Source organism: Nilaparvata lugens, chromosome 6, assembly GCF_014356525.2.
Source record: "Nilaparvata lugens isolate BPH chromosome 6, ASM1435652v1, whole genome shotgun sequence".
In the NCBI taxonomy this organism is placed as follows: Eukaryota; Metazoa; Arthropoda; class Insecta; order Hemiptera; family Delphacidae; genus Nilaparvata; species Nilaparvata lugens.
Genome location: NC_052509.1, coordinates 44336869 through 44364325, shown reverse-complemented (window position 1 = coordinate 44364325; position 27457 = coordinate 44336869). Strand labels below are relative to the sequence as shown.

The following is a 27457-nucleotide window of genomic DNA, read 5'->3' as shown; positions in this document are numbered from 1 at the left end:
TCCTGAACGTGGCGGCCGGCAAGGCACCAATGCAGATCAGCACCGAGGGCGGAGGAGTGCCCCAGAAGGCCATCGATGGCAGCACAAGCTCCTTCTTCAGCCCAGACACGTGCACCCTGACCCGGCCCGAGAGGGTGCCCTGGTGGTATGTCAACCTCCTCGAGCCTTACATGGTGCAGTTGGTGCGCCTCGACTTCGGCAAACCCTGTTGTGGTAAGCTAACGACCTATTCGTAAATTATTCATGAATATTCGTGTTGTGGTAAGCTGATTCGTTTGAAAAAAAACTATTCGTAAGTAAATTAACAAAAGATACCGGTATTCATGAATATTCAAATATATTTTTGGAATATAAATAAAAATATAAATCTCAGTACCCTTTTAAATTATTTTGTCACAACATGTCTCGGACATTAATACCATTTTGAAGTCAACTTGAAAATGTCATTAATGTCGAAACATGTTGTGACAATAAAATAATTTGAAAGGGTACTGAGATTTATATTAAAAGTAGCCCTAAAGAAAAAAGACAATATTTTCATGAATAGGAATATTTTCATGAAAAGGAATATTTTCATGACAAATATTTGTGTATGGAATATTTAGATGAAGTGTACTTTTCAGTTTAATTGTCAAATTCATTAAGCTATCAAAAAATACAGCAATAGGAATGAATAAATTATTGAATGATAATTTTTAAACGAAAATCCAAATTAATAAATTATGGGTAATCTATAATGTAATAGAGGGAAGATTCGGCTTGGACATTTATGGCATAGGAAATACACGAATGACGCATCGACACGTCTGAACAACTAAACTGATTAACTTGACATTTTGCATAAGAATTCTGGATTTACTGAGGATGGACATGGGCTTATTTTTATTGCTATTAATCAATTCTTTCTATTTTAATAATTAAAACAAATTTATTCAATAATTGAATAATTTAGTCACAAATTATTTGTGATTCAATGCTTACGTAACTATAAAAGCCCAACCAAACAGGCCTTCCTCCAATGTGACTCCATAGTTTATTTGATAGCGCACGCGGTTCTTGAATCAAAGGTTGCGGATTCGAGACTTATCAAACCCATTTTTTTGCTTGAATTTTTCAACTCTTAAAAACATTATCCACGTAATTTTGAACAAAATAATAAATAATTATTCTATTATATTTATATTTCTTGGACATAAAGAGATTGGATTTTACAACACCAACCGTGGGGAAACACAGTGCAAAGCGCGGGTTACCAGCCAGTTATGCAAATAAAGTACCGTACAGTTATTGATTCATGATTTGTAATAAGAAATCTTTCCTCTATATTTATCTCTACTTCTAACAATACTACAGATTTTATACACTTTTATTTCGTGTCCAATGCACAGAATTGTCGTCTATGAATCTATGGTTTGCAGATAATAATGACGATGCTTTGAAATTGAGCAATAGATTATTATAGATTACAGGCATTTAATCATTGTGAGCATTCAATGCAACTCAGATGATAAAAATCTTGTTAGAGAAAAGACTACTCAAAAACATATATTTGAAGTTGATACCATAGACACGAACTCTACTAATACACATGATATGTGGGATTCCAATGTTGCACCTACTTCAACTAGACAACTTGCACCCAGATAATGATTGTTTGTTTCCGCAACTAATGACAGTCATCAAGTCTCCAGTACCGTAATGTTGTGAAAAATATGGTTGGTGTCGCGTTATTTACTCTTACGAACCGTTAAGAATTGATTCATTTTCGAGCAATACTTACACTGTTATTTTTTTTGTTTCTACAGGTAAAAATAAACCAGCCACAATAATTGTAAGAGTCGGAAATAACCGACCTGATTTGGGAACAAATCCTGTCTGCAATCGATTCACTGGTTACATAGAAGAGGGCAAACCGCTATTTTTGCCGTGTAACCCCCCAATGCCAGGGGCATTTGTCAGCGTTCATTTAGAGGGAGCTGCTCAAACCAGTCAACTGTCAATCTGCGAAGCGTTCGTCTACACTGATCAGGTAATTCCATTACCCAGTTATCTACTATCTCAATCTTCCAATTTCCAATCTCATCTTCCATCTTCAAAGCAATTGAAATCTCAACAAGATTCTATTATTGTTGCTATGGAGCAGCCTACTTCTTTATGTAATAGACTGTTATGAACTATTGAGTTTGAGTAAATTGTTTCTCTGCCAATCAAATCTAGTATCCCACTTCTATTGTGCCAGTAACGGGAGTATGTTGGAGTTTGTGAACACTACTGAATTAGCCAAATTGTAGATTAGCCTAACCATGAGCTGAAAGCTAGTTATACTGGGTCAATATTATAGGTCAGCAAAAGGTTTAAGTGGCATCAAGACAAGTAGGTAGTACCTACAAAATCAATATTCTAGAAATGATACCCAAATAATAATAATAATAATAATAATAATAATATAATAATAATAATATAATAATAATAATAATAATAATAATAATAATAATATAATAATAATAATATCGAATGACCTGGCTGGCTCAGGTCTGGTATCAGAGTTTTCAGGTCGCACCTGATCCATTTCAGGGCATCTTACATGACCTGAAGACTACTATTACATGACCCAACCCAAGCAAAAATACATTTACATAAAAAGCAATAATTTTTTGAACCCTCAAGGATTCCACCACTTTCAGAATGCATATAAAATGAGCAAGTTTACGCAATGATCAATAGTATTTGATACATATTAGGAATAGTCCGGGCGCAAATGTCATTCCGTGGTATTTTTGAGTAACAGTCATGGAAGATGTCTCAATTCCATCGCTAGGTCTAGCATAATAAGGATCGTGATGATGATATGTCGAAATCACAGGCAAACAACTCGGAAACAAGATGGCCGCAAAAATTTTCAGGGTTTTGCTATATCGCTTGTATTTCAATAACCGTTCAAGATATTCAACCGTTTTTTTTTTTTTGGCGAGAAATTTTTAAAATCTCCCTCTACAATTTTTGTTTCATAAAATTTTCCTCTAAAACGCATATTTTTTTAGTTATAATTTTCAAAAGCCCAAAAAAACGTTCTTCTAAATCACTGTTTGCAGCGGAAAACACATGCCAATCCCAACAAATGCCCTTCAAAGAAAACCCTGCATGATTTCTGGTGCGTTCTTCCATACGCATTAGGTAATAAGCTAGAACTATAAAATCGTCTCATAAGATGGTCTCAATCTCTTCCTTACAACAAGACGAATAAGAATATTGATGATGGATACAACGAAAATATTCCACATCATTGAAAAATACAAGATGGCGGTCATTATTGACAGAAATTTTTATATCGCTTGATATTCAGTTATTGTGAGAGATATCGGATTGGTTTTATCACCAAAGTGTTCAGAATTAACCAAACAATGATGTTCGAGAGAATCATCTCATTTCGACCACTCATTCAATTATTTATTTAACTTCAAAAACTTGAAACATACATTTTTCGGGGACAATATTTTACTTTCCACTCTGTATATGTATTCGCAGTAGACAAACACTAGTATTATTATTTTTTTTTTCACTTTTTGTGTAGTTGAGAAGTTGATATTGTGGTAATTATTCATATTGAATGAAAAAGACTAAGAAATTGTCAAAAAACCACTGATTTATTGATAATTAGAAAGACCGGTTTCGGTTATTACACCATTGTCAATCTCTGATAAACAATCCCAATCAATGCCAATCCCAACAATTAGAAAACCATGCAACTCATGACTCCTTGAAGGTACAGACTTGGGAATGGTATCAATCTCTTTGTAGCCTAATGATGATTAGAAAGAGATTATCCATGATGACAATCTCAAAAATGTTTGTCATCATGAAAAAACAAGATGGCGGTAAAAATTTGTCGATTTCCAAGAAATCATCTGTAATTCTAATAATGTCGAGGATATCGGATCAATTCAGGAATTCAGCCATTTGGAAGCTCCAAAATAATCATACTACAATATCCGAAAGATCTATCCAATTCCAGCAACTCTTACTATGGTGAATATAACTTCAAACTCTTGAAATCAGAATTTTAGCCGCCATCTTGAATTTTTCTATGATAACAAACTTTTTTGAGATTGCCATCATGGATAATCTACTTCCAAACATCTTTACGAAAAGATTGATACCATTTTCAGGTCTGTACCTTCAAGGGGTCATGAGTTACATGGTTTTCTAATTGTTCAGGTTTAGCATATGATGAAAAAAGAGTGTTTTCCGCTGCAAAGAGTAGTTTTTCATATTTTTCCAATGACGCTCCAGCCGTAGAAGGCGGACTGGCAGCCTTTAACAAGATGCCATTTTGAAGCTATTATAATATTCTACAACACTGTGCCAATAATATTGGTGTTTGTTCACTCTGAATACATTTACAGAGTGAAAAATAAAATTTTGTCCCCAAAAAATCTAATTTCAAGAGCTTGAAGTTATATTCACCATAGTAAAAGTTGGTGGAATTGGATAAATCTTTCGGATATTGTATTATGATTATTTTTGAGATTCCAAATGGCTGAATTCCTGAATTGATCCGATATCCTCGACATTATTAGAATTACAGATGATTTCTTGGAAATCGACAAATTTTTACCGCCATCTTGTTTTTTCATGATGACAAACATTTTTGAGATTGTCATCATGGATAATCTCTTTCTAATCATCATTAGGCTACAAAGAGATTGATACCATTCCCAAGTCTGTACCTTCAAGGAGTCATGAGTTGCATGGTTTTCTAATTGTTGGGATTGGCATTTGGTGGAAAAAGAGTGTTTTCCACTGCAAACAGTACTTTTTACTTTTTTTCCGATGACGCTCCAGCCGTAAAATATGGACTTACAGCCTCCAACCAGATGTCATTTTTAAGCTTTGGAAATATTCTACAACACTGTGCCAATAATACTAGTGTTTGTCTACTGCGAATACATATACAGAGTGGAAAGTAAAATATTGTCCCCGAAAAATGTATGTTTCAAGTTTTTGAAGTTAAATAAATAATTGAATGAGTGGTCGAAATGAGATGATTCTCTCGAACATCATTGTTTGGTTAATTCTGAACACTTTGGTGATAAAACCAATCCGATATCTCTCACAATAACTGAATATCAAGCGATATAAAAATTTCTGTCAATAATGACCGCCATCTTGTATTTTTCAATGATGTGGAATATTTTCGTTGTATCCATCATCAATATTCTTATTCGTCTTGTTGTAAGGAAGAGATTGAGACCATCTTATGAGACGATTTTATAGTTCTAGCTTATTACCTAATGCGTATGGAAGAACGCACCAGAAATCATGCAGGGTTTTCTTTGAAGGGCATTTGTTGGGATTGGCATGTGTTTTCCGCTGCAAACAGTGATTTAGAAGAACGTTTTTTTGGGCTTTTGAAAATTATAACTAAAAAAATATGCGTTTTAGAGGAAAATTTTATGAAACAAAAATTGTAGAGGGAGATTTTAAAAATTTCTCGCCAAAAAAAAAAAAAACGGTTGAATATCTTGAACGGTTATTGAAATACAAGCGATATAGCAAAACTCTGAAAATTTTTGCGGCCATCTTGTTTCCGAGTTGTTTGCCTGTGATTTCGACATATCATCATCACGATCCTTATTATGCTAGACCTTACGAAGAAATTGAGACATCTTCCACGGCCGTTACTCAAAAATGACCACGGAGTGCCTTATTCACGACATTTGCGCCCGGACTAGAATGCTGATGCGTAAATTTCATTTTTTGTTTCCTCTACGTACTCAATTTCCGTCCCCTTGATATTGTTCATCTTTCTTTTCAAAATCATTATTAGGTAATAGGCCTAATGAGTTTTTCTATTATTCTGTAAACAGGCTCTACCAATCGAGAGATGTCCTCAGTTCCGGGACCAGCCACCAGGAAGCACTGCCACCTACAACGGCAAATGCTACATTTTCTACAATCGGCAACCTCTCAACCTGCGAGATGCCCTTGCCTTCTGCCGCAGCCGAGGGGGCACCCTTGTCGATGAGAGCAATCCCGCCCTGCAGGGTTTCATCAGCTGGGAGTTGTGGAGGCGTCATAGGTAACTCAATTCTTACAATTCAACCCTTTTAATTAAGGCTTATAGTTAAGGTTTAAGAGCTAACTGTAGTCTTTTAATAAATTATTCATGTTCATACAAATTCAAGTCTTAACTCTAATCCACAGTCTTTTAAAACTATTTATGTTCATATAAATTCTAAAATTCATACAAATTATTACTGTTAAAAAACTCGAATTTAGTTTCTTTTACGTGATAGTGATTTATTCTTCCAATAATGAAAGATACCTAAGACCTAATAAATTATTGCTCATTCAATTCAAGAAATAATGCTATAATTCATTTCAAGATTTGTGCATTATTATTTGATAAAAATACACTACTCTGGCAGAATTTGATGAATTGATAAGAAAATTAGAGCTGATCGGCTAAATTGATCATAAAACCTAGTTCATTGTTTAGGGTTAAACTTGGTAGCAACTGTACTAAAACGGTAATAGTATATTTCGCACCTAGGGCCGAAAATGAGACTTTTCCGGCTCGAAATCGGTTTTCAATAGAAGAGATTGAGAGCCGGAAAAACATTTTTGCCCGTGGTGCGAACGCTATTTTTTGCCACACAGAAAAATAAACAATATAATATAATTATATAAGAATAATTGTTTATTAAGCACTTCCGGAAGCAAAAGTGGAAGGTCATAGCTCTATCAAATCTGATGTAATCTGAATATCAGGAAATTGTACAAGTATTTTTTTTTTTATTCTGATTTGTCTAAATAACCTAGAAGATTATGTTCAATTATGGGAAGGTTGAGTTTATACTTTTTTATTCTTTCAAATGACAATAAGATGATATTATTATAAATGTTTTAATTATTGAATAGTAAACTCGAATAATGAAAAGTTTTTTGATCAGCTGTTTTAGCACACTTGAAATTTAGCGGCCGGAAAGGGTACTCTTTCCGGCCTTAGCCGGAAAGAAACCTGTTCTGACGTCAGACGAGAGTCGTCTGCAAACAATGTCTTTCAGATCTACGTAGGGACTGGAAAACAGCTGCTTTCTGTGCAGTGTGGCGAAAAGAAATTTTAAGTATGAGAAGAATAGAGTAGTTTTTAATACTGATAATGAAAATCAAGTGTTAAAAACCTAGACAAAAACTCATGTTATTCCTAGTGGAGGAACATTTCTAGCTCAGGTATTAGTTCCTATAGTGAGGTCCACGTTATAATGGCAGTGGAGAAAGATAGGAGAACAACGTTGCCGATCCTCAATCTCGTCAATACCTTCTATACACGGTAGCTGTTACAGGTTTATTGATGTAATATCAACTTTTCATTCTCGATTAAAATAATCAATTATTATTTATTAAGCCATAAATTATATTTTTCAATAATTCCATAATGAATTTTTAAAATTTAGATGAAATACTTTGTTAATTAATTAATTATTCCACATTGTTAAAAGACGATCTTGCAACAGAGCAAAGCGAAAGATAGCGTTATCCGCTTTGTTGTATGATAGACAAGGATAGCAATACCATTGCTAATCAAACACTGCCATTATAACGTGCACTTCACTATATAGTAGAGGAACTAATAAACCTAAATGATTTAAAGAATCGAGCAAATTAATTATAACCTTCGCAAGAAAAAAAAAGTGCAACTCGATATTATCAAAAACTTGACAACCTCTAACAATTAATCACCCCCTTTCATCATTCATGGGAATAGAACACCAAGAAAGCAATAGCATAATCAACAATTTACAAGAAAACATAAAACACCTGACTACCTTAATAATATAATGTTATTATTATTACCTGACCACCTTACTAAGTTGATGTTTCCCCCCCTCAATAAAGAGGCGGCAGACACCTCTAGCAAATGAAAGAAAACAAAACACAACACGTACTATCCAGTCTATTTTTCAAATGACTTCTCACTCTTCCTATTAGATCAAACCCCAACAGATTCAACAAATAACATTTCTCCAACTCGATATTTTAGGAGCGACACAAGCAGCCAGTACTGGATGGGAGCGATTCGAGACCCTCAGGACAGGAACAACTGGAAGTGGCTTGGCGGTGAGGACGTGACCGTCTCCTTCTGGAATCTGCCAGGAGGCAACGAGGATTGCGCCAGATACGATGGATCCAGGGGATGGCTGTGGTCGGATACCAACTGTAACGTCAACATCAACTACATCTGTCAACATCGTGAGTAAATCAAAGTGCCTCATGAACATTTTGTTTTCATGAGGGCTAATACCCATTGTGTTTATACATTTAGAACAATGACGGGGATTCTGATTCTGGAATTAATTCTAAATTTTTATCATTCACTACTATCGAAGTTAAGACATGCAGAGATTTTCAGACATATTAAGATTTTCAGGTTATAATTAAGACATAAGAGATTTTCAACCAGAAGAGCTTCAATTCGGACCACTGTAATATATTAGCAATTGAGAACCTTGTTAAATTTGTAATCATTCACAAACATTATTCTCATAGTATTGAGAAATCAATAATAATTCGTTGTTGGTTATCCATCTTGTCAATAACAGTTATATCCATAAAATCAACAATAATTAACAACTCTAAAGTACCCTAATGCTTTCAGTTGCATTAACTTCGATTAGGAACAACTGACTGAGATTCAAATTGAGTATTTTTCGGATTAGAAATTCAAGTTTTACTAGGGTTGGTATATACAGTTCAACAATTGGTAAAATTTTAGGCATAAATAGAACAGTTCAACAACACAGTTCTATAGTTAAAGGAAGTATGCAGTAATCTCACATGCCAGTGCTAAAAATTTATTTATTCTCCAAGAGGGTGTTTGATTCAACCTGAAGAAGAATATTAGAATTGTTTTCTTCTTATCACACTAGATCGAATTTAATAATTATATATTTCATAGTTTTGCACGGGGTATTATTTATTGATGGAATTGAAAGCATTATATTGTGTGCACCACAACAGAATTCCAAAAAACCCAAGAATTAATGTTATTTATTCCTAAGTAGTCTATTTCATTTGCAATTGAATCTATCAGAAATAATTCCAAAAATAATTTTTGTAAAAATTTAATTTTATAAATTATTTCTAACTATAATTTCCAGAGCCGAAGGCTTGCGGAAGACCTGAGCAGCCACCCAACTCGACCATGACAGCTAAGAACTACAACGTTGGAGCCGTGATCGAATACTCGTGTGACGAGGGCCATCTATTGGTGGGACCCAACACGAGAATTTGTCTGCCAACTGGATTCTACAACGAATTCCCGCCTGTTTGTAAAAGTAAGTTGAGAAAATTGGAATTTTTAGTTAGTGAAATTACAACGAAACTTACGTACTATTACGTACAATACACGTATGAAGCTTACATACAGGGAACCTGTGCTTGACACCGAGATACTTCATTGAGTAGATAATAATTATTAGAACCAACTCGAAGTAGCTTACACTCTGAAGATTTTAGACTCCAATAAACTTGGATAGAAGTTGGCTAAATATTTTCAAGACCTACTTTGTTATTGAAGGAGTATAATGTGGAAGTTACATCATGTATGCAGAATGATTATCACCTAGAAATGTAACATTGTCAGTCTAACGTTTGTGAACCACGGTGATTATTTTTTAGGGAGTTCAAACTTTCTTATTGAATGGAATTTATATTATTCATTGTTTTGGTTTTTCAATAATAGCGTCTCCCTTATTTATGACTATATTGGTATTAGTCCAGTCAAATGGTCGTTTTTCAGGAAACAGCCCCGAAAGAATTTTTCTCGACAGTTATATAATTATGTATTTTGGGGCGCTGAATTCGAATCTGAAATTTGCTGACACGCCAGAGGGCGGCTTCACCCCCAAAACCCGCAAAAACCCCTAAAATTTCGGACTTTTTTATTTTTCCATTTAATCTCAAAAACTTCGAGTTTTTGGAAGAAAATCATTCTTTACAAAATAATAAAATTTCCAACAAATTGAGTGGTCGCGCAGGATTCTACCATTTTTGGTTCCGGAGCTACGAATTTTCAAATAAGGGGTATTTTTAAGGGGTTTTCAAAATTATGCAAACCTACCACTTCTACCCTATACATCTAGGATATTTTTCTAGTATAGATAAAAAACCACACATCACGTGAAAAAAAATTAATTCTGAACAGGATTCCTTGGGAATTTTTGAATTTAGTAGTGGGGGGAGGGGGAATACACCCAAAAATAGAAAATCATGTCCTACAACCAAAATACAAATTTTCATTATAATACATTTTTAAGGCCTTCCTAACAAAAAATACGTATTCCAGCTGAAATCTGAAATCATCTCACGAGGGTTATTTTCTATGAGAATCACTCGTTAGAAACATTTAATTTCAGTATTTCCTAGTGGGGGGGGGGGTTCGTCATAAGGATACGTCAAGGATGAAAACTTTGAACACTTATAGCTTTTGACAAAATGATCAGATCTCCTCGTATTACAGCTCATTCATCTCAGCTCGTCAAGGCGGTTCAAAATAATGTAACTGAAATTTGATGAAAAAATAAAAAAATCCTACTCTTTTAGTGTATTTTAGCCCATATTTAAATACACATGAAAATGGCCAATTTCTATATTCAAAACTGTGTACCTAAAAACGACCATTTGACTTGACTATATGACGAACATACAAAGACAAGTAGGACATAAAAATGTCCACAAATACAAATTTATTTGTCTCAATGAAGGAATCTTATCAATGAAGGTGTCTACTATTTGTATTGAATTATATTATTTGTGAAAATTCACTACAATTATCTTTTTAAACAGAGGTTCAGTGCGGTTTCCCAGCTGACATTCAGAATGGAGACTACGACCTTCTAAATGGAACAGTTGATTATCTGAGTGAAGTCCTTTACTCATGCGACGAAGGCTACAAGATCCAAGGACGAGCCAGGCTGACCTGTGATCTGGATGAGAGGTGGGATGGACCTCCCCCAAGATGTCAAGGTAATTTTTGAAATAAATTTATAAAAAATCGAGAAATTTATAAACCTTACTATGCTGCATTCAAGTTCAGTGGTATATGGAGCGATTGGCGGAAAGCAACAGAACTTTTACAAGGTTTTATTAAACTTGTAATTGAATTTACTTAATGGTTGAGTGGGAAAGTTTATGAAATCAGTTTATCAAATTTGACTTCTGATGATCATGCAATGATAAAAATGATTACTTGAATCATATTAAAGTGAATGGAAAATATATTATAGTTCATCATAAATTCCACTCCATTCCACAGTGATATGGATACTACGATCCATACATATGAATAAAACTGATGGAATGAGCTAGACTTTTATGTTATATTCCAAATACACCAAATTATCGACCTTGCTATGAAAGGTCTCTAATTTCAAGTTCTATATATTTTGTTTTGCAGCCATCCGTTGTGCTGAGCCACCGTTCATTGAGAATGGAGAAGTGTTCGTTTCGAACAACGCAACAATCGTTGGCACAGTTGTCGAATACACGTGCTCGTCTAGGAAATTCAGACTAATTGGTGCAAAACAGTTGACGTGTCTTCCAAATGGAAAATACGACAAGAATCCACCTGTATGCAAAGGTATGATTTATGTTTCAATTGAAATAATTGTTTTTGGGATGATGATGATAATACACTCATTGGCGAATAGTTTTTTTTTTAGATTTACACTAATGATAATGATATGATTTTCATAAGATTTTTGAAACAATCTATAGCCTATACATGATAGATTTGATATTCTATGACAATCAATGAATCTACGCCTAAAAGTATGAAATTGAAACATTCAATGCAAGCATGCTGTTATTTTACCATTTTTAGATTATCTTAAGAATTTGAGAACAATAAATGGCCTAATGCTAAGCTCAAAATAAAGACCTGTAACTTGAATATATCTGACTTTTCATTAGTTTGAGGATCATCAAGCTATCTATGAGAGAAAAATGTGAAAACGTACAGTAATTTTATATTGACATTAAGAAAGAAGATTTTGACAAAGCTGTACAAAGGCTACATCCCGTACATCTTACACTTATTTATCCAATCATTCAGAATCATACAACTTACAGAAAAGTACCACATACTAACTTACGCCCAAAACGGTTCCAATTTTAATTTTTACAACAGTCAAAACGTAGCTAGAGGTTACATTTATATCATACCTATTATGATTAATTACATCATACCTATAGTACCAGGGTAGATAGATGGTACAACTTACAACGTAGCAGATGATTATAATAATCCCTCTGTGATACACTCTATAGTATAATAATATATCTATAACACTTTGTAGTTACTATATTCCTTAGATCGTACACACCCACCTCGTAGCCTACATATTATGCTGGCTGTGAGCTGAATTTGAATTTATTCAAAATTTCACTCTTTCCTCAATTCAACTGTTCATGACATCTTCATTGTATCATTGTAAATTCTAAACGAAATTCAAAAGAATAAGATGAATTGAATTTCATTTTCATTTGAACATCTTCCAGATCTATTATAATATTAAGTTATCTGAAATTGAAATCAATTTGAATGAAATACTTTGAATTGTAGAAGTAGTTACCGGTAGCGGAGGGGCCATAGTTCAGGCCCCGAAGCCAACGCAGACATCGAGCCGACCGCTGCCGACCACCAACCGCGAGAAGCCACGACCGTTCTCGCCACGACCTACGTCACAGCCGGACAACTCCAACAGTGAGTCGGGTCGCATCCCGATCGTGGCCTCGGCGCATCCCCAGGACAACGAGATCCCCGACTCGGTGCACGTGAGGAACGACCTCGCGCACAGCAATGCAGACTTGCCCGGCCACTCACTCGAGGACCAGCACAGGCAAACCATGGGAGCTAAACTCAATCTAGGTGAGTCTCATGTTAGCCGGAAAACTGATTAACGAGGAGATATAATGTTTTATGATTTTATGATTATATCTCACTTCTATGAGATTATATTAATGTTGGTCAGTAGGTTTTATGATTACATCCACTTCTCTAAAACTCTTCTAATGTTAGCCAGAAGGCTACTTGGATGAGAAGACATAAACAAAAGTTTTTTATGATTCTATTTGAGCTTTATGAACTCTGTAGAATGTATTTCAAAATAGTAATTTGATATTGATAATTCATGAACATAATTGAAATAGACGTTCTAATAAAAACCAATCATCTCAAAAAATGTTATATTTAATTTGACTTTATATCGTTGGGGGAATGAGATGTTTTTGTTCAAAAAAGTTCGAATGGAACAAGTAGGCCTACTATAGTTCCCACGTTAGTCTATATTATAGGTACCAACCATTTTTCATGTGGATTTTTGAATATTTAAATTTTAGATGATTCTCAATTTATAATTGTGAATTATTTTAACCAATACCAGCTCTTGACAAATAACGTTCACATTTTAAAGGCTGTGCAAAGGCTAAAATGAAATAATTATACTGGTGATATTTATCAAAGTTTCTCGATTAGTATCAAGCTCTCAGGAAAACATTTTTTCTCCGACTATTACTTTTTTAAATAATATGAGCGCATGAAGTTAAAATTTTTGGGACAGATCATTTCAAATTCGGTAAGAAATTCATGAAATTCTAAGGATTAATTCTTCATAGATTGTTGATTGAATAAAACAAACATTTTTTGAAAATAGAAAATTTCAAGAAAGATTCAAATAACCAAACATAACTTTTTTAAAAATTGGTATTTTCAGAGAATTTTTGTTTTATCAAATCAAAAATACCATGAAGAATTTAATCCTTAGAATTTCATGAATTATTTCTCTTACCGAATTTGAAACGAACTGTCCCAAAAATTTCAACTTTATTGGCTCATATCTCAAGTGATGACATTGAGTCTCATGAACCTTAATTTTGATCAAAATTGTATTTTTTCTAGGGGCAATAATTGCTCTAGGAGTATTCGGTGGATTCGTGTTCCTGGCAGCTGTAGTCACCACAATCGTCATTCTCATCAGGAGGTAATATTTTTTTCTCAATTTCAATTGAAAACCATTCAGATCATATAGTCAATTGCAGAATTAATTGATTTCATTTTCAAACGAAGTTTTACTCAATTGCTATGAATAATATTCGAAATGCTCTTATTATATCTGAAAAATTATCCAGGCACATTCCATGGTACAATTTCTGTTCCATTCAATTGTAATTGATAATCCACTGGTTTATCAACTTCGTATTTTTCAGCAATTCTAACATACTGTGAATGAACCTTCATCATTATATAGGTAATATAATTTTAGTTATAATTATGATTATTTGGCCTGATCATTAATAATGAGAAAACTTATTACAGATAATTGAAGTGGTAAAAAGAATAGTATAATTTTCCCAACTCTGAGGGATGATTACTTCACAATTATTGTAGCTTCTTTTGCAAGCACAGAATCCCTATGTTGTTTTTTGAAATAGTTCAAAATTCACAATTTGAAATCCAAGGAAATAATTTCCAATCCCACAAAATTAAATTATTACAACCTCAGCCTCTTTCATTCCAGATTTCACTCTCTTCGTCTACTTTTTAGCGCTGAGTAATCCATCAAAATTCACTCATTTATTATCTAATATTTATCCCGCTTCGACTTGATTACTTATCTCTAATGCACTAATAAACTAATCGAAGTTTCACATTCAAAATCTGTCCAGAAATAACTGCTAGTACTTTGAAAGACTTTCCATTATCACCATCAATTTATCTACGCCTAAAAGTATGAAATTGAAACATTCAATGCAAGCATGCTGTTAGTTTACCATTTTTAGATTATCTTGAGAATTTGAGAACAAGAAATGGCCTAATGCTAAGCTCAAAATAAAGACCTGTAACTTGAATATATCTGAATTTTCATCAGTTTGAGGATCATCGAGCTATCTATGAGAGAAAAATGTGAAAACGTACAGTAATTTTATATTGAGATTAAAAAAAAAAGATTTTGACAAAGCTGCACAAAGGCTGCATCCCGTACATCTTACATTTATTTATCCAATCATTCAGAATCATACAACTTACAGAAAAGTACCACAGACTAACTTACGCCCAAAACGGTTCCAATTTTAATTTTTACAACAGTCCAAACGTAGCTAGAGGTTACATTTATATCATACCTATTATGATTAATTACATCATACCGGTACCTATAGTACCAGGGTAGATAGATGGTACAACTTAAATCGTAGCAGATGATTATAATAATCCCTCTGTGATACACTCTATAGTATAATAATATATTCTATAACTCTTTGTAGTTACTATTTTCCTTAGATCGTACACACCCACCTCGTAGCCTACATATTATGCTGGCTGTGAGCTGAATTTGAATTTATTCAAAATTTCACTCTTTCCTCAATTCAACTGTTCATGACATCTTCATTGTATCATTGTAAATTCTAAACGAAATTCAAAAGAATAAGATGAATTGAATTTCATTTTCATTTGAACATCTTCCAGATCTATTATAATTTTAACTTATCTGAAATTGAAATCAATTTTAATGTAATACTTTGAATTGTAGAAGTAGTTACCGGTAGCGGAGGGGCCATAGTTCAGGCCCCGAAGCCAACGCAGACATCGAGCCGACCGCTGCCGACCACCAACCGCGAGAAGCCACGACCGTTCTCGCCACGACCTACGTCACAGCCGGACAACTCCAACAGTGAGTCGGGTCGCATCCCGATCGTGGCCTCGGCGCATCCCCAGGACAACGAGATCCCCGACTCGGTGCACGTGAGGAACGACCTCGCGCACAGCAATGCAGACTTGCCCGGCCACTCACTCGAGGACCAGCACAGGCAAACCATGGGAGCTAAACTCAATCTAGGTGAGTCTCATGTTAGCCGGAAAACTGATTAAACGAGGAGATATAATGTTTTATGATTTTATGATTATATCTCACTTCTATGAGATTATATTAATGTTGGTCAGTAGGTTTTATGATTACATCCACTTCTCTAAAACTCTTCTAATGTTAGCCAGAAGGCTACTTGGATGAGAAGACATAAACAAAAGTTTTTTATGATTCTATTTGAGCTTTATGAACTCTGTAGAATGTATTTCAAAATAGTAATTTGATATTGATAATTCATGAACATAATTGAAATAGACGTTCTAATAAAAACCAATCATCTCAAAAAATGTTATATTTAATTTGACTTTATATCGTTGGGGAATGAGATGTTTTTGTTCAAAAAAGTTCGAATGGAACAAGTAGGCCTACTATAGTTCCCACGTTAGTCTATATTATAGTCTATATTATAGGTACCAACCATTTTTCATGTGGATTTTTGAATATTTAAATTTTAGATGATTCTCAATTTATAATTGTGAATTATTTTACAAATACAGCACTTGACAAATAACGTTCACATTTTAAAGGCTGTGGAAAGGCTAAAATGAAATAATTATACTGGTGATATTTATCAAAGTTTCTCGATTACTATCAAGCTCTCAGGAAAACATTTTTTCTCCGACTATTACTTTTTGAGATAATATGAGCGCATGAAGTTCAAATTTTTGGGACAGATCATTTCAAATTCGGTAAGAAATTCATGAAATTCTAAGGATTAATTCTTCATAGATTGTTGATTGAATAAAACAAACATTTTCTGAAAATACCAAATTTTAAGAAAGTTATTCAAATAATCAAACATAACAAAAATTGGTATTTTCAGAGAATTTTTGTTTTATCAAATCAAAAATACCATGAAGAATTTAATCCTTAGAATTTCATGAATTATTTCTCTTACCGAATTTGAAACGAACTGTCCCAAAAATTTCAACTTTATGGGCTCATATCTCAAGTGATGACATTGAGTCTCATGAACCTTAATTTTGATCAAAATTGTATTTTTTCTAGGGGCAATAATTGCTCTAGGAGTATTCGGTGGATTCGTGTTCCTGGCAGCTGTAGTCACCACAATCGTCATTCTCATCAGGAGGTAATATTTTTTTCTCAATTTCAATTGAAAACCATTCAGATCATATAGTCAATTGCAGAATTAATTGATTTCATTTGTCAAACGAAGTTTTACTCAATTGCTATGAATAATATTCGAAATGCTCTTATTATATCTGAAAAATTATCCAGGCACATTCCATGGTACAATTTCTGTTCCATTCAATTGTAATTGATAATCCACTGTTGTATCAACTTCGTATTTTTCAGCAATTCTAAGATACTGTGAATGAACCTTCATCATTATATAGGTAATATAATTTTAGTTATAATTATGATTATTTGGCCTGATCATTAATAATGAGAAAACTTATTACAGATAATTGAAGTGGTAAAAAGAATAGTATAATTTTCCCAACTCTGAGGGATGATTACTTCACAATTATTGTAGCTTCTTTTGCAAGCACAGAATCCCTATGTTGTTTTTTGAAATAGTTCAAAATTCACAATTTGAAATCCAAGGAAATAATTTCCAATCCCACAAAATTAAATTATTACAACCTCAGCCTCTTTCATTCCAGATTTCACTCTCTTCGTCTACTTTTTAGCGCTGAGTAATCCATCAAAATTCACTCATTTATCATCTAATATTTATCCCGCTTCGACTTGATTACTTATCTCTAATGCACTAATAAACTAATCGAAGTTTCACATTCAAAATCTGTCCAGAAATAACTGCTAGTACTTTGAAAGACTTTCCATTATCACCATCAATTTATCTTCAATCCCTTCATATCTTTTTTTAAATTCGCATGTTCTAGCTATATTATAATTTTTGTATTCTGAGTGAATGGGACATTTGCTGGAATTTGTAGGTGCCCGAATAGGAAAATTCTTAGCCTGCGCCAATCTTCCTTCTTTCTTATTTTCTTCAATTCTGTGCATCACTCTTTCTGTAATTCTTATTTTCATTATTTATATCTCATTCTATTCTTTCTCTAGAGATTAGAATAGCATACTATTTTTTGTTTCATTAAATGTTTTGTTTTCATCTGAAACTTGCAGTCAGCAATTCAACTAGAATTTTTCAATACAGAAGAAATATTCCCAATCACCTATTGGAGATAATCATAGTCATGAGTCATAGATATCGGTCTTCTTATTGATTTCAAATCCAAAGTCTACTGATAGTTCATCAAAACAAATTTATCAGAAACTAATACAAATCTATGAGATTCCCAACCAAGTTGAATCATTTGATTGAAGTATGAAAATCGCATAATTCCACAAAAACAATGCATGAGAATCAATGATTAAATACTAAATCGAGAAATCATTCCATTAAATTTTAAAATATCAAATAATTCTTAAAAAATAACTCTTCACTAGAGAACTGGAAATCCAACCATTGAAATGGAAACATTCGTATAATTTTGATAGTCCTTTGAAGGACTAATATAAGATAAATAAGTCAATAACCTTACCAATGACCAAGGACTAAATCTGGAAATATTTTCATTCAAGATTTAATATCAGATAACTCTTCCAAAAGAATTATTCTTTATACATGGAGAATTGGAAATCCAAGTCCAACCACATGAAATTATAATGAATTCATTCCATTAAAATGTATAAATTCGAAGAATGTTTGACAAATATGAGGGTGCTGACTGCAAGTAGCATGTGGCTATGGTTGGTGTGTGTTGTAACCGCTTGCTTGTGTGGGGCGGTGTGTCTGTGTGTTTGCAGCGGCAAGAAGCGTAAGCTGCCGCCCGCACGCGCAATGCCATCGCGGTGGTACACACTGCTGGCTCTGCCCTTCCCCGACCAACAGGTGGGGCGCAGGGACTTCTCAAGGGCCTATCGCAGTCGCGCCGGCTATTTCTCTAATCCAATATGAACCCTGCCAGAGCTAGGCAATCAACTAAAGTACAAACTATCCTAAAAGGTACCGTCGCCGCCATGCCTACTATACCCCACACGCACCTTAATCATTTATAACAACAGCACCATCACGCACCATTGGTTTTGTAGACGAGCCTCCAAACAACCAGACCACACCAGAAGCCAGTTTGTTTAAGTACAATAATAATGTTTCCTATATGAATGAGGGTCCTTTTCACACGAAAGGTTGAAATTACAAGGAGATCTTTGTGACAATTCTGATATTTGGTGGACAATACTATAGTTTATCTAACCGACATCAAAGCCTCTAGCCTCTATTAGTGTACAGACACCAAAATCTGGTATTCCTAGTGTAATGAGCGCAATAACCACTAAAGCCCCCCCCCCCCGCAAATTGCTCGGACACTTGGTGTCACAGACGTGTCCTAATGTAAAATCGGCCTATACAATTTAGGCCTTCCATTAGTCAATTGGTTAGGAGTAAAGAGACGACCAGCCGACCATTTGAGATGCCAAACAGAGATCAATTTTGATATCATGAAATAGATGACCCTCAGCATTGATGAAGGATTATTTTTACACTTGAAGTCGATGAATTCACTGGAAACGATAAGATCTAACCGTGCAAATCAAATTAGGTCATAATTGGGTTTTTCTCAAGAACCAATATCCTAATAAATACAATGATAAATAAACTACACCGAACACAACTTATACAGTACCGTATACAAAACATATTTTCATCGTATCGCTAGGATAAACACAAAGTACCTATATAATGACAAATCAAATTCTCTGAAAGAATTTAGACTGATTTCGAAAATGGTGCACAAGAAACGAACAGTAATGTTTATTTTAAAACTCCCTTCTACGAAAAACACAAAAAAATGCATGGGATAGATGACTAAATGTAACTCTCAAGTTCTGTTGCACAAAAGAACAATAATGACTTATGTGTACAGCATTTCTCAATAATTATTACTTCCTTGTCTATCCAGGCACTCTTTCAGCCACATTTCATTTTTACTCTCTCAATATTTTAACACTTCATTATTTCATAGGAACACATCACACATGCACCAACTACGGTGATTTGGATTTCTGCTTGAGGGTAAAATATATTTATTTCAATATCATGATTGACATCGTCTCACTCATTTCACTGAGATTGGAGAATCAAGAACAATATTAAATAGTTGAATATTCATAATGAAGAATCGGTAATGGGTAGAAACTACAATTTCAAAGGATGATTTGAAATTCAGGGTATAGAAATCTATAATTTCAAAGAATTATTTGGAATAAAATTTGGAAATGGAATAAAAATTTCATAGTAATAAAACATGATAAAGCCGATAAATGATACTCCCAAAAAATACGATCAGGAACTCCGCGAAGAAAAGGCCAATTAATGATAGATATTGTAAATTATTAATCTTCTGATGAGACGCTCACATCATTTTCCACTGTGAAGAATAAAAATAAAATTTAATAACTTCACTAATATAACGGAAATATATCGAGAATAATAGTAGGCTACAGTAATCGTTTTTCTAAAAGGTAAATTGACTGGGTTACAAAATAATAAAAATAGTAATTGCGTTCAGTAGGCCTGGGCTGTACACATTTTAGAACAATCAAAAAATTGAAAAACGATTCATCTGCCATGAATGCTAATAAACACAATAAAACATCATTTTTCCTACTACAAAAGCTCTGCAAATCTTGTCCTCCAATATTATTGTAAATAGCAATCATTATTTCAAATCAGCACCTTCTCGCACTCACTGAAAAATCACATTTTTCTTTCTAAATTCTAATAATTAACCTGCTTGAAATCTTCTAACCTTGTACTGGGTAATATTCTATTTCTATTTTTTTTTTTTTTTGATAAATTGGGACTCGAAGTTTCATAATTTTTCAAACTTGCAACTCTTCATGCATGCTTTCTTCATCTAAATTCAATAATTTCCAAATTGTACTCGTATGTATGATAGTCTGTCAAATCTTTTGATTTTCTATCTATTATTGCTTCAGCTGAAATATTCCTTTCTTATCCTATCATCTAATATCATATCACTAGTTATTTGATTCTGATATCATAGATAGTTGCTCGAAAACAATCTGTTCTATTTTGAAGTCAACTATATAATATTGAAAGAAATTGCAACATAAAGTTTTCGAGGCCATTACTTATTTGATTCCCATTTTCATGAAGTGGAATTCATTGGTCGGACAGGATTCTCGCCAGACATAATAATTTATTGCTGTACCACTATTGGTTTATACGTTCATTCTCACAAAAAAATGCATATTCCATAGATTCTTCCATGAACAACATTTATCCCCATCCATTATGAATTCCTGTATAAATTGTATGCATTCATTCACTCAAATATAAGGGTGCAAAAATGAGGGTGTTCTTAGGACCAGTATAAGTACTATTGAAAACCTTTTAACCTTGTATTTGCATTGAATAGATACATCAATATAGATTTTATTATTATTAAGTATGGTAGAGTTTTTAGAAAAATTAAAACAATATTTTAAAATGGTGCAAAATTAGTTGTTTGAATGAAACTACATGTCCCTTCAAACATTTCAATATGATTAACTAATTATGAAATTATGATAGGATATGAATTCATCTTCTATGTTATGAAATATTATCAAAAATGCAATTCAATGTATTTGAATTGTGATAACTGCAAGAATATAATAACAATACGATGAACACCAATAATATTCTTATTTCATTATCGAATTTAATGAAGCCTACATTAAGCTGTGGTATCAGTTTTTGCAAACAAAATGACTTTTAATTATGAAACGTGCATTGAAAAGATTTTGTTGAAAATAACTGAAACTATACCGGTAGCATTGATAATACGAATATGATTTCGACATCAAACGATGAAGCTATTTTCACAGCATTAAGGCTCTCATTGCAAGCTGAACAAATCATGATTTAAACTAATTTATTGTGAAAATTTATGAAAGAGCTTTATAGGTGTACGACACTTCACAAATGTATGTTGTCTATGTTGTTCAATATGCAGTGTGAGGGAGGTACATAGATGGAGGTTTGAAACTCAATGTTGCCTCCAAATATCAGTATGGGCCCAAGTAGGTCATTTCAAAAATGATTGTCTATTAAGAGACAGGAATTCTACCTGCAATCTGAATAGATCGTGTTGACTGTTGATTATTGTTGAAAACTGAACCATTGTGTGTAACTAATAGCTGTGATTTGGTGTTGTTTTGTTTCCATCAGAAATCGTAGTGCCAAACATTACCGTCACCGTGCTTCCCCAGACTGTAATACTGTCGCTTCTTTTGATTCGTCAAGCTCGGAGTCGCGCGGCGGCAATGGTAATGGAGGATTGAACCGGTACTACCAGCGCGCCTGGGAAAATCTGCACCAGTCAGCAAACGGCAAGATGGTGGGAGGTCAACTGCGGCGGAAGGAGACGCTGGACCGCGAGCGTGGAGGCAGTGAGTTGGTGGTGAGTGACGTCTACCCGCAGACGCGGGCGGGAGCGTCACCACCCGACAAGAAGCGCCACCACCATCATCATCACCACCACCATCACGGCCAATCACAGGGCGACTGGCGTCGAGAGCACCAGTCCGACCGTCACCAGCGGTCGCCCTCCAAGACCAGGTACTGACCACTGACCTGCACCGTCCCCAACAAATCAGACAATCCTCAATGTTACGTTTGCTAACAAACGCAACCTACAGTGAAACAAATATCTGCTTGCTAACTTTGTAGCGAAGGTGTGTTGCAAACAAAACAATCTAACAGTGAAACAAAAACCTGCACGATGTAAAACGTGTCAACAAATGGGGTAATCTACAATGCATCGTTATAGAAGGATATTTGTTGCTAACCAAGCTAACCTAACAGTGAAACAAAAAGTATTGATATTATATTATCAAGAACAGTGCAACAAAATGAGCTAGTAAGTATTATATAAACAATTTTATATGAGTAAGCGACAAACACATCCAATCCAACAGCAAAAATGCACTTTCATCAAAAAATATAAAATTTGAATAGGCTCAAATGTAATAGAGTCAAATATGAAACGTTTGTTGATAACAGACCCATCCTAACAAGGAAACAAAAAAGAGTATTATAGATTTGTTGAATCTTGGTAGATTCAAAGCATACCAAACATGTTCAAAGCATTAAGAATAAGATAAAGATACAAATTAAACAATAGAAGCTTTGTGCTAACTGACAACAGTTGATACTGGAATAGAACTTTGGTACTAATACTGTACCAAAGACAACAATTAAATCTGGATGGGCTGCAGAAACACCAAGCCAAACCTCACATTATTTCAAGTGAAATAAAAAACAAAAATGGTACAACATACCCGGCCCAATCTAATGAAATGGAATAATACATTTTCAATTTGAATACTTCATATTAGGCTATTGTCAAGAGAGAGGGTACAATCTGAGGGTTTAAACACGTTGTTGAAGGGATTAAGTTGAAACATTCTAATACTGGAGTAAAATTGCATTATTATCAAGACTTGGCAAGTGAATTAGAAAATGGTGTTTACTTATAATACTGATATGAAATCTCTCAAATAAAGATTCAGATAGGGGCTAATCGATGAACGATTGAAGCTTGGATGTTGACATTTCAGAAAATAAGCCTACAAACGTATAAACTATGAAGTGAGATAAATATTTAGGTTAGTGAATGTAAATGGATTGTAACTTGGTAATCGCATCAAGATCAAGTGAAGGAGTCTTAATTAATGTATCTAGCAATACTTTATAAGATGCTCAGTCGATTTATAAGTTTATTATCAAAGCTTGTTTCTTTGGATAATTTATACTGTAAATCCTTCTACATTGGATTCATGGGAGAAAGATGAGAAGAGTGCATGGCTTTTTCTTCTATTTTCACAAATGAGAATGAAAAATGCATTAAAATTGATATGATGTTAGTTTTCAATCTTGGAAACTTAATATTCACGAACATTGAAAAACAGCAAGGAAATGTCTTCATTCAATTTTTTATTTGAGGATGATGAAATTTCAAAGTTTATTAAAATCTCAATAAAGATACAGTTTCATGATCGAAAAATTTTCTTTTTAAAGTTTTGAGAGGTTGGAAAATAAAGAGTGCCATGCACAGAAGGTGGGGTATTAATTAATAAACTAGATACAGTAGTGTAAAAAAGAAATTAGATTTACCAGACTGAATAATAAAACGAATTCGTAGTTATTAAGGTTATTGTATAAATCTTATTTCTATTTTTTACTCATGTGGAGATGTGTGGAGTTTTACAAGTAAAGGTACTATTTCTATTTCTACAGTATTTATAAGATCTTCCGATTCTTTCATTTATATGTTGAAAGAGTGACATTTGAAAAGATTGTTAGCACAACCATACAAAAATAGTGAGAATAATAGATATTAAGATAATATTCATTTGAAAACGAAGTAATCTGTGGAATTAAAAAAGTTCAATAACATTCTTCAAAGCTATAAATATGGTGAATAAAAGAGGTTAATCGCAATTAATTGTTTATTCAACATCATCAAAGAATGTTGGTCATTTGTATTGATTTAGTCTTTGAAAATAATATAGATTTCTAAGATCAACTCATTTGACAATAAAAAATCCACAAAACTCTTTTGAAATCAATATTATTGTTAGTTACAATTGATTTCTATGTACAGTATTTTTTTACCTAATTGATAATAGGAATTATGATAATGAGAATTACTCTTTCACTTTATATTCTTTAAATTTTATATCCTGGTAATGCTCATCTTGTAAAGTTGAGATAATTGAAAAATACTATATCTTGTGTCATACTCTGCTACATGCACTTGTAAAAATCTATTCAACTCTATGAATCTCACATCTAGTTCAACTTATGGAAATTTTTCATTCACAATATTCTAAACATTATGTTAATAATAGTAGTTTGAATTACAGTCGATCAAAATAATCTGTAATTTCTTATTTAACCTATTTGAAAAAACTTGAATTTTCCTTGAATATCTTGTCTGCATGTAGCATATGAAAAATATATTGTCAAGTACCTTGATTGAAAATATAGTTTTAAGATGTATTTATGTAATGTATGTATGTAAAGAGACTTATAATGAAAGATATAAATATTATTATACTGTTGAATTATTACAAATCCCAATTCCTTCAACACTATTGAGAAAGATGTGATGGGTTAACTGTAAATTAGAGATTTGTTTTCATCATTTTTGGTTTAGAAAAAATGTGAATTTTTGCTAGCGTCAGGTCTCATGATTATTTATTATGTTATAAAAAACAAGAGATTTAAATTCACTTATGAACTCGATGCATATCACAATAAAATTCTATTGAAAAATTGTTCGTAGTTGAAAATATTTCAACTCATTAAGATGTTTCATTCATAATATTATTCTGAACAGTATTTAAGAATTATTGTTTGAAACAGAAAACTAATTGCGAAAGTCTTCCACGAGATGAACTAGATTTATACAACAGTGGGTAGGTAACCTCTAGCAGAGGATGGCTGAAAATTTCTCTGAGAAATACCTAAGAAATTATTTTCACATTGAGTAGGACTTCATAATTCACCACAAACTGATAATATTCATAATAAATCTATTATATTGAAAAAGGTTGTATGGACTATGTAGTACAATGTTGAATTATAAATTTCTGTTTTATTTGTATAATAAATATTGACTTGAATGAGTACAATAATAAATTGCATTGAAACTGAGAGAACATTCTTCGCATACAGAAACAATAAATTCAATAAATTATGTTACGTAGAGACAAGTTGGCTGTGTCTATACTATAGAAATAGAATCTTATAGAAAGAGGAATAATAATTTATAGTAAAAACACAAACTTATAATATATCACAAACCTGTATGGTTCTCTATAGTAATAAGAAACTATAAAATTCTAAACGAGACTATTTTTACGTAGATTTGTGACACAATTCAGTTTACCAAAGTATATTTGGAAGATAATTCTATACGGTACTCCGTACCAATTTTCAAAAACAATAAATAGGCCTAAATTCGTATTTTTTTCGTTTTGGATTACATAATCTATTATATGAATAATTTAATATAATCTACTATTAGATAAGTTTAAATTAAATAAATAAATACATTTTATTCACTGTACTCTATAGAACCTATACTAATCTTTAGTAGGATCTTTCGTTGAGTCAAAATCATTATTCAACGGGGTTTTTACCAACAAAATAGTTAATTTATATTGCTGGATACACAGATTTTAGAATCAGAGTATTTATAGAATGTATTCCAATATAAATGAAAGGGGGCTTTCATTTATTCACTGAGGGACAAATCTTACTATTGAACGCTACTGTTGTAATGGAAAAGATTTGTGATATTGTTAATTCATTATATACATAAATAATAAAACTGAATTGAATAAATAAATGAACAAATAAGAAACTAATGATGAATATTATTGATAAATTGGTTCTTATATTTATACCGTAATAGATATTTTTATTATTGTGAGCGAGGGGTTATCGGTTGGCCCTTTTCTTCAACCATTTTGGAAACTCACTGTTACGATTGAAGCCAACAATAGTTTCCTAATTACTTAAAACTCAACGAAAAATTGAACTCGGTGCTTTATAGTCAATCAATTCAATCAAATTAGACAGCTAATACAGCTTAATACATTTAGATCATTGAAAACGATTTTTTATGTTTTAAAAATCTATAAAAAAGCTATAATACGAGTTTCTGTGAAACTCTTTACTAAATTAAAAATTTAACTACAGTGAGAAACAGAATGTTTGACACCATTCCTAAATACAAATAATTAATAAATTAAACTAGGGTATGAATTGCATTCAATTATTTTTGATGTACAGCATCTTTTAGGACTCAATATTTTTGAATTACTACCGTAACTAGTACTCTTTTACTCATATTTTTGTAGAAATAACAAGTTTCGGCTATAGTGATTTTGACACTTGATAATAGCATGATAGCCGAATCATGTCGTATCTATAAAACTATGAGGAAAAGAGCAGCAGTTCATTCATTTCAAAAATATATTAAATTAGTATAATTTAAACACGAAAATGAAAAAATAATCTACTCAGTCTCATTTTGTTGAGTCTATGTGGAATTCCCACAACTAACTACGATCAAGCGATATTAGTTATCGTTCTACGAAGAGTCCATTTCAACAGTAAATAATGATTTGTGGCTAAAGAATTGTGTTGAGCACCATATTTCTTCTCCATTTAAATTTGATTTGATCTAAATAACATAACAAAAATAGCAGTAACTGCTGAAAACAAATTCACAATAGATTCATTAAACAAAGTAATCAAAAGGAATTGAAGAAAAGTCAACACTGTCAACGTTATATATTACAGTAGAATATTTCTTTTAAAGAAGTATGTAGTATAAAAACAGCAAGTTTTAAAAAATGAAATTTAGGAAGCTTGGAGAGTTTAAACTACAAATCATTTGAACGAATGTGAGTGATTAGATAATAATTAGTTTGAGAGCTCACAAACAAGCAGCAGATATCAT

General features: G+C 33.0%; 1 protein-coding gene across 2 annotated transcripts; it reads left to right on the top strand.

Moving 5' to 3' along the window:
* LOC111056767 lies at positions 1-26357 on the top strand. Of its 2 annotated transcripts, none has more exons than XM_039430868.1 (10): positions 1-213; positions 1806-2029; positions 5868-6079; positions 8045-8253; positions 9162-9338; positions 10849-11028; positions 11459-11641; positions 12626-12931; positions 13961-14042; positions 22225-26357. In XM_039430868.1, exons 1-10 carry the CDS (start codon positions 30-32, stop codon positions 22544-22546), a joined length of 2079 nt encoding a protein of 692 aa, XP_039286802.1. In that variant the 5' UTR covers positions 1-29; the 3' UTR covers positions 22547-26357. The 2 variants fall into 2 exon arrangements, with proteins under 2 accessions (XP_039286802.1, XP_039286801.1); XM_039430867.1 differs by having other exon boundaries at positions 22150-26357.
* The last annotated feature ends 1100 nt before the right edge of the window (positions 26358-27457 follow it).

Bases quoted from the DNA above. Each gene is read 5' to 3' on its own strand.
- LOC111056767 (XM_039430867.1), top strand. From the start codon at position 30: ATGCAGATCAGCACCGAGGGCGGAGGAGTGCCCCAGAAGGCCATCGAT. The intron at 8,254-9,161 runs GTGAGTAAATCA...TATAATTTCCAG, and splicing joins CAACTACATCTGTCAACATC to AGCCGAAGGCTTGCGGAAGA. The intron at 11,642-12,625 runs GTATGATTTATG...TTTGAATTGTAG, and splicing joins GAATCCACCTGTATGCAAAG to AAGTAGTTACCGGTAGCGGA.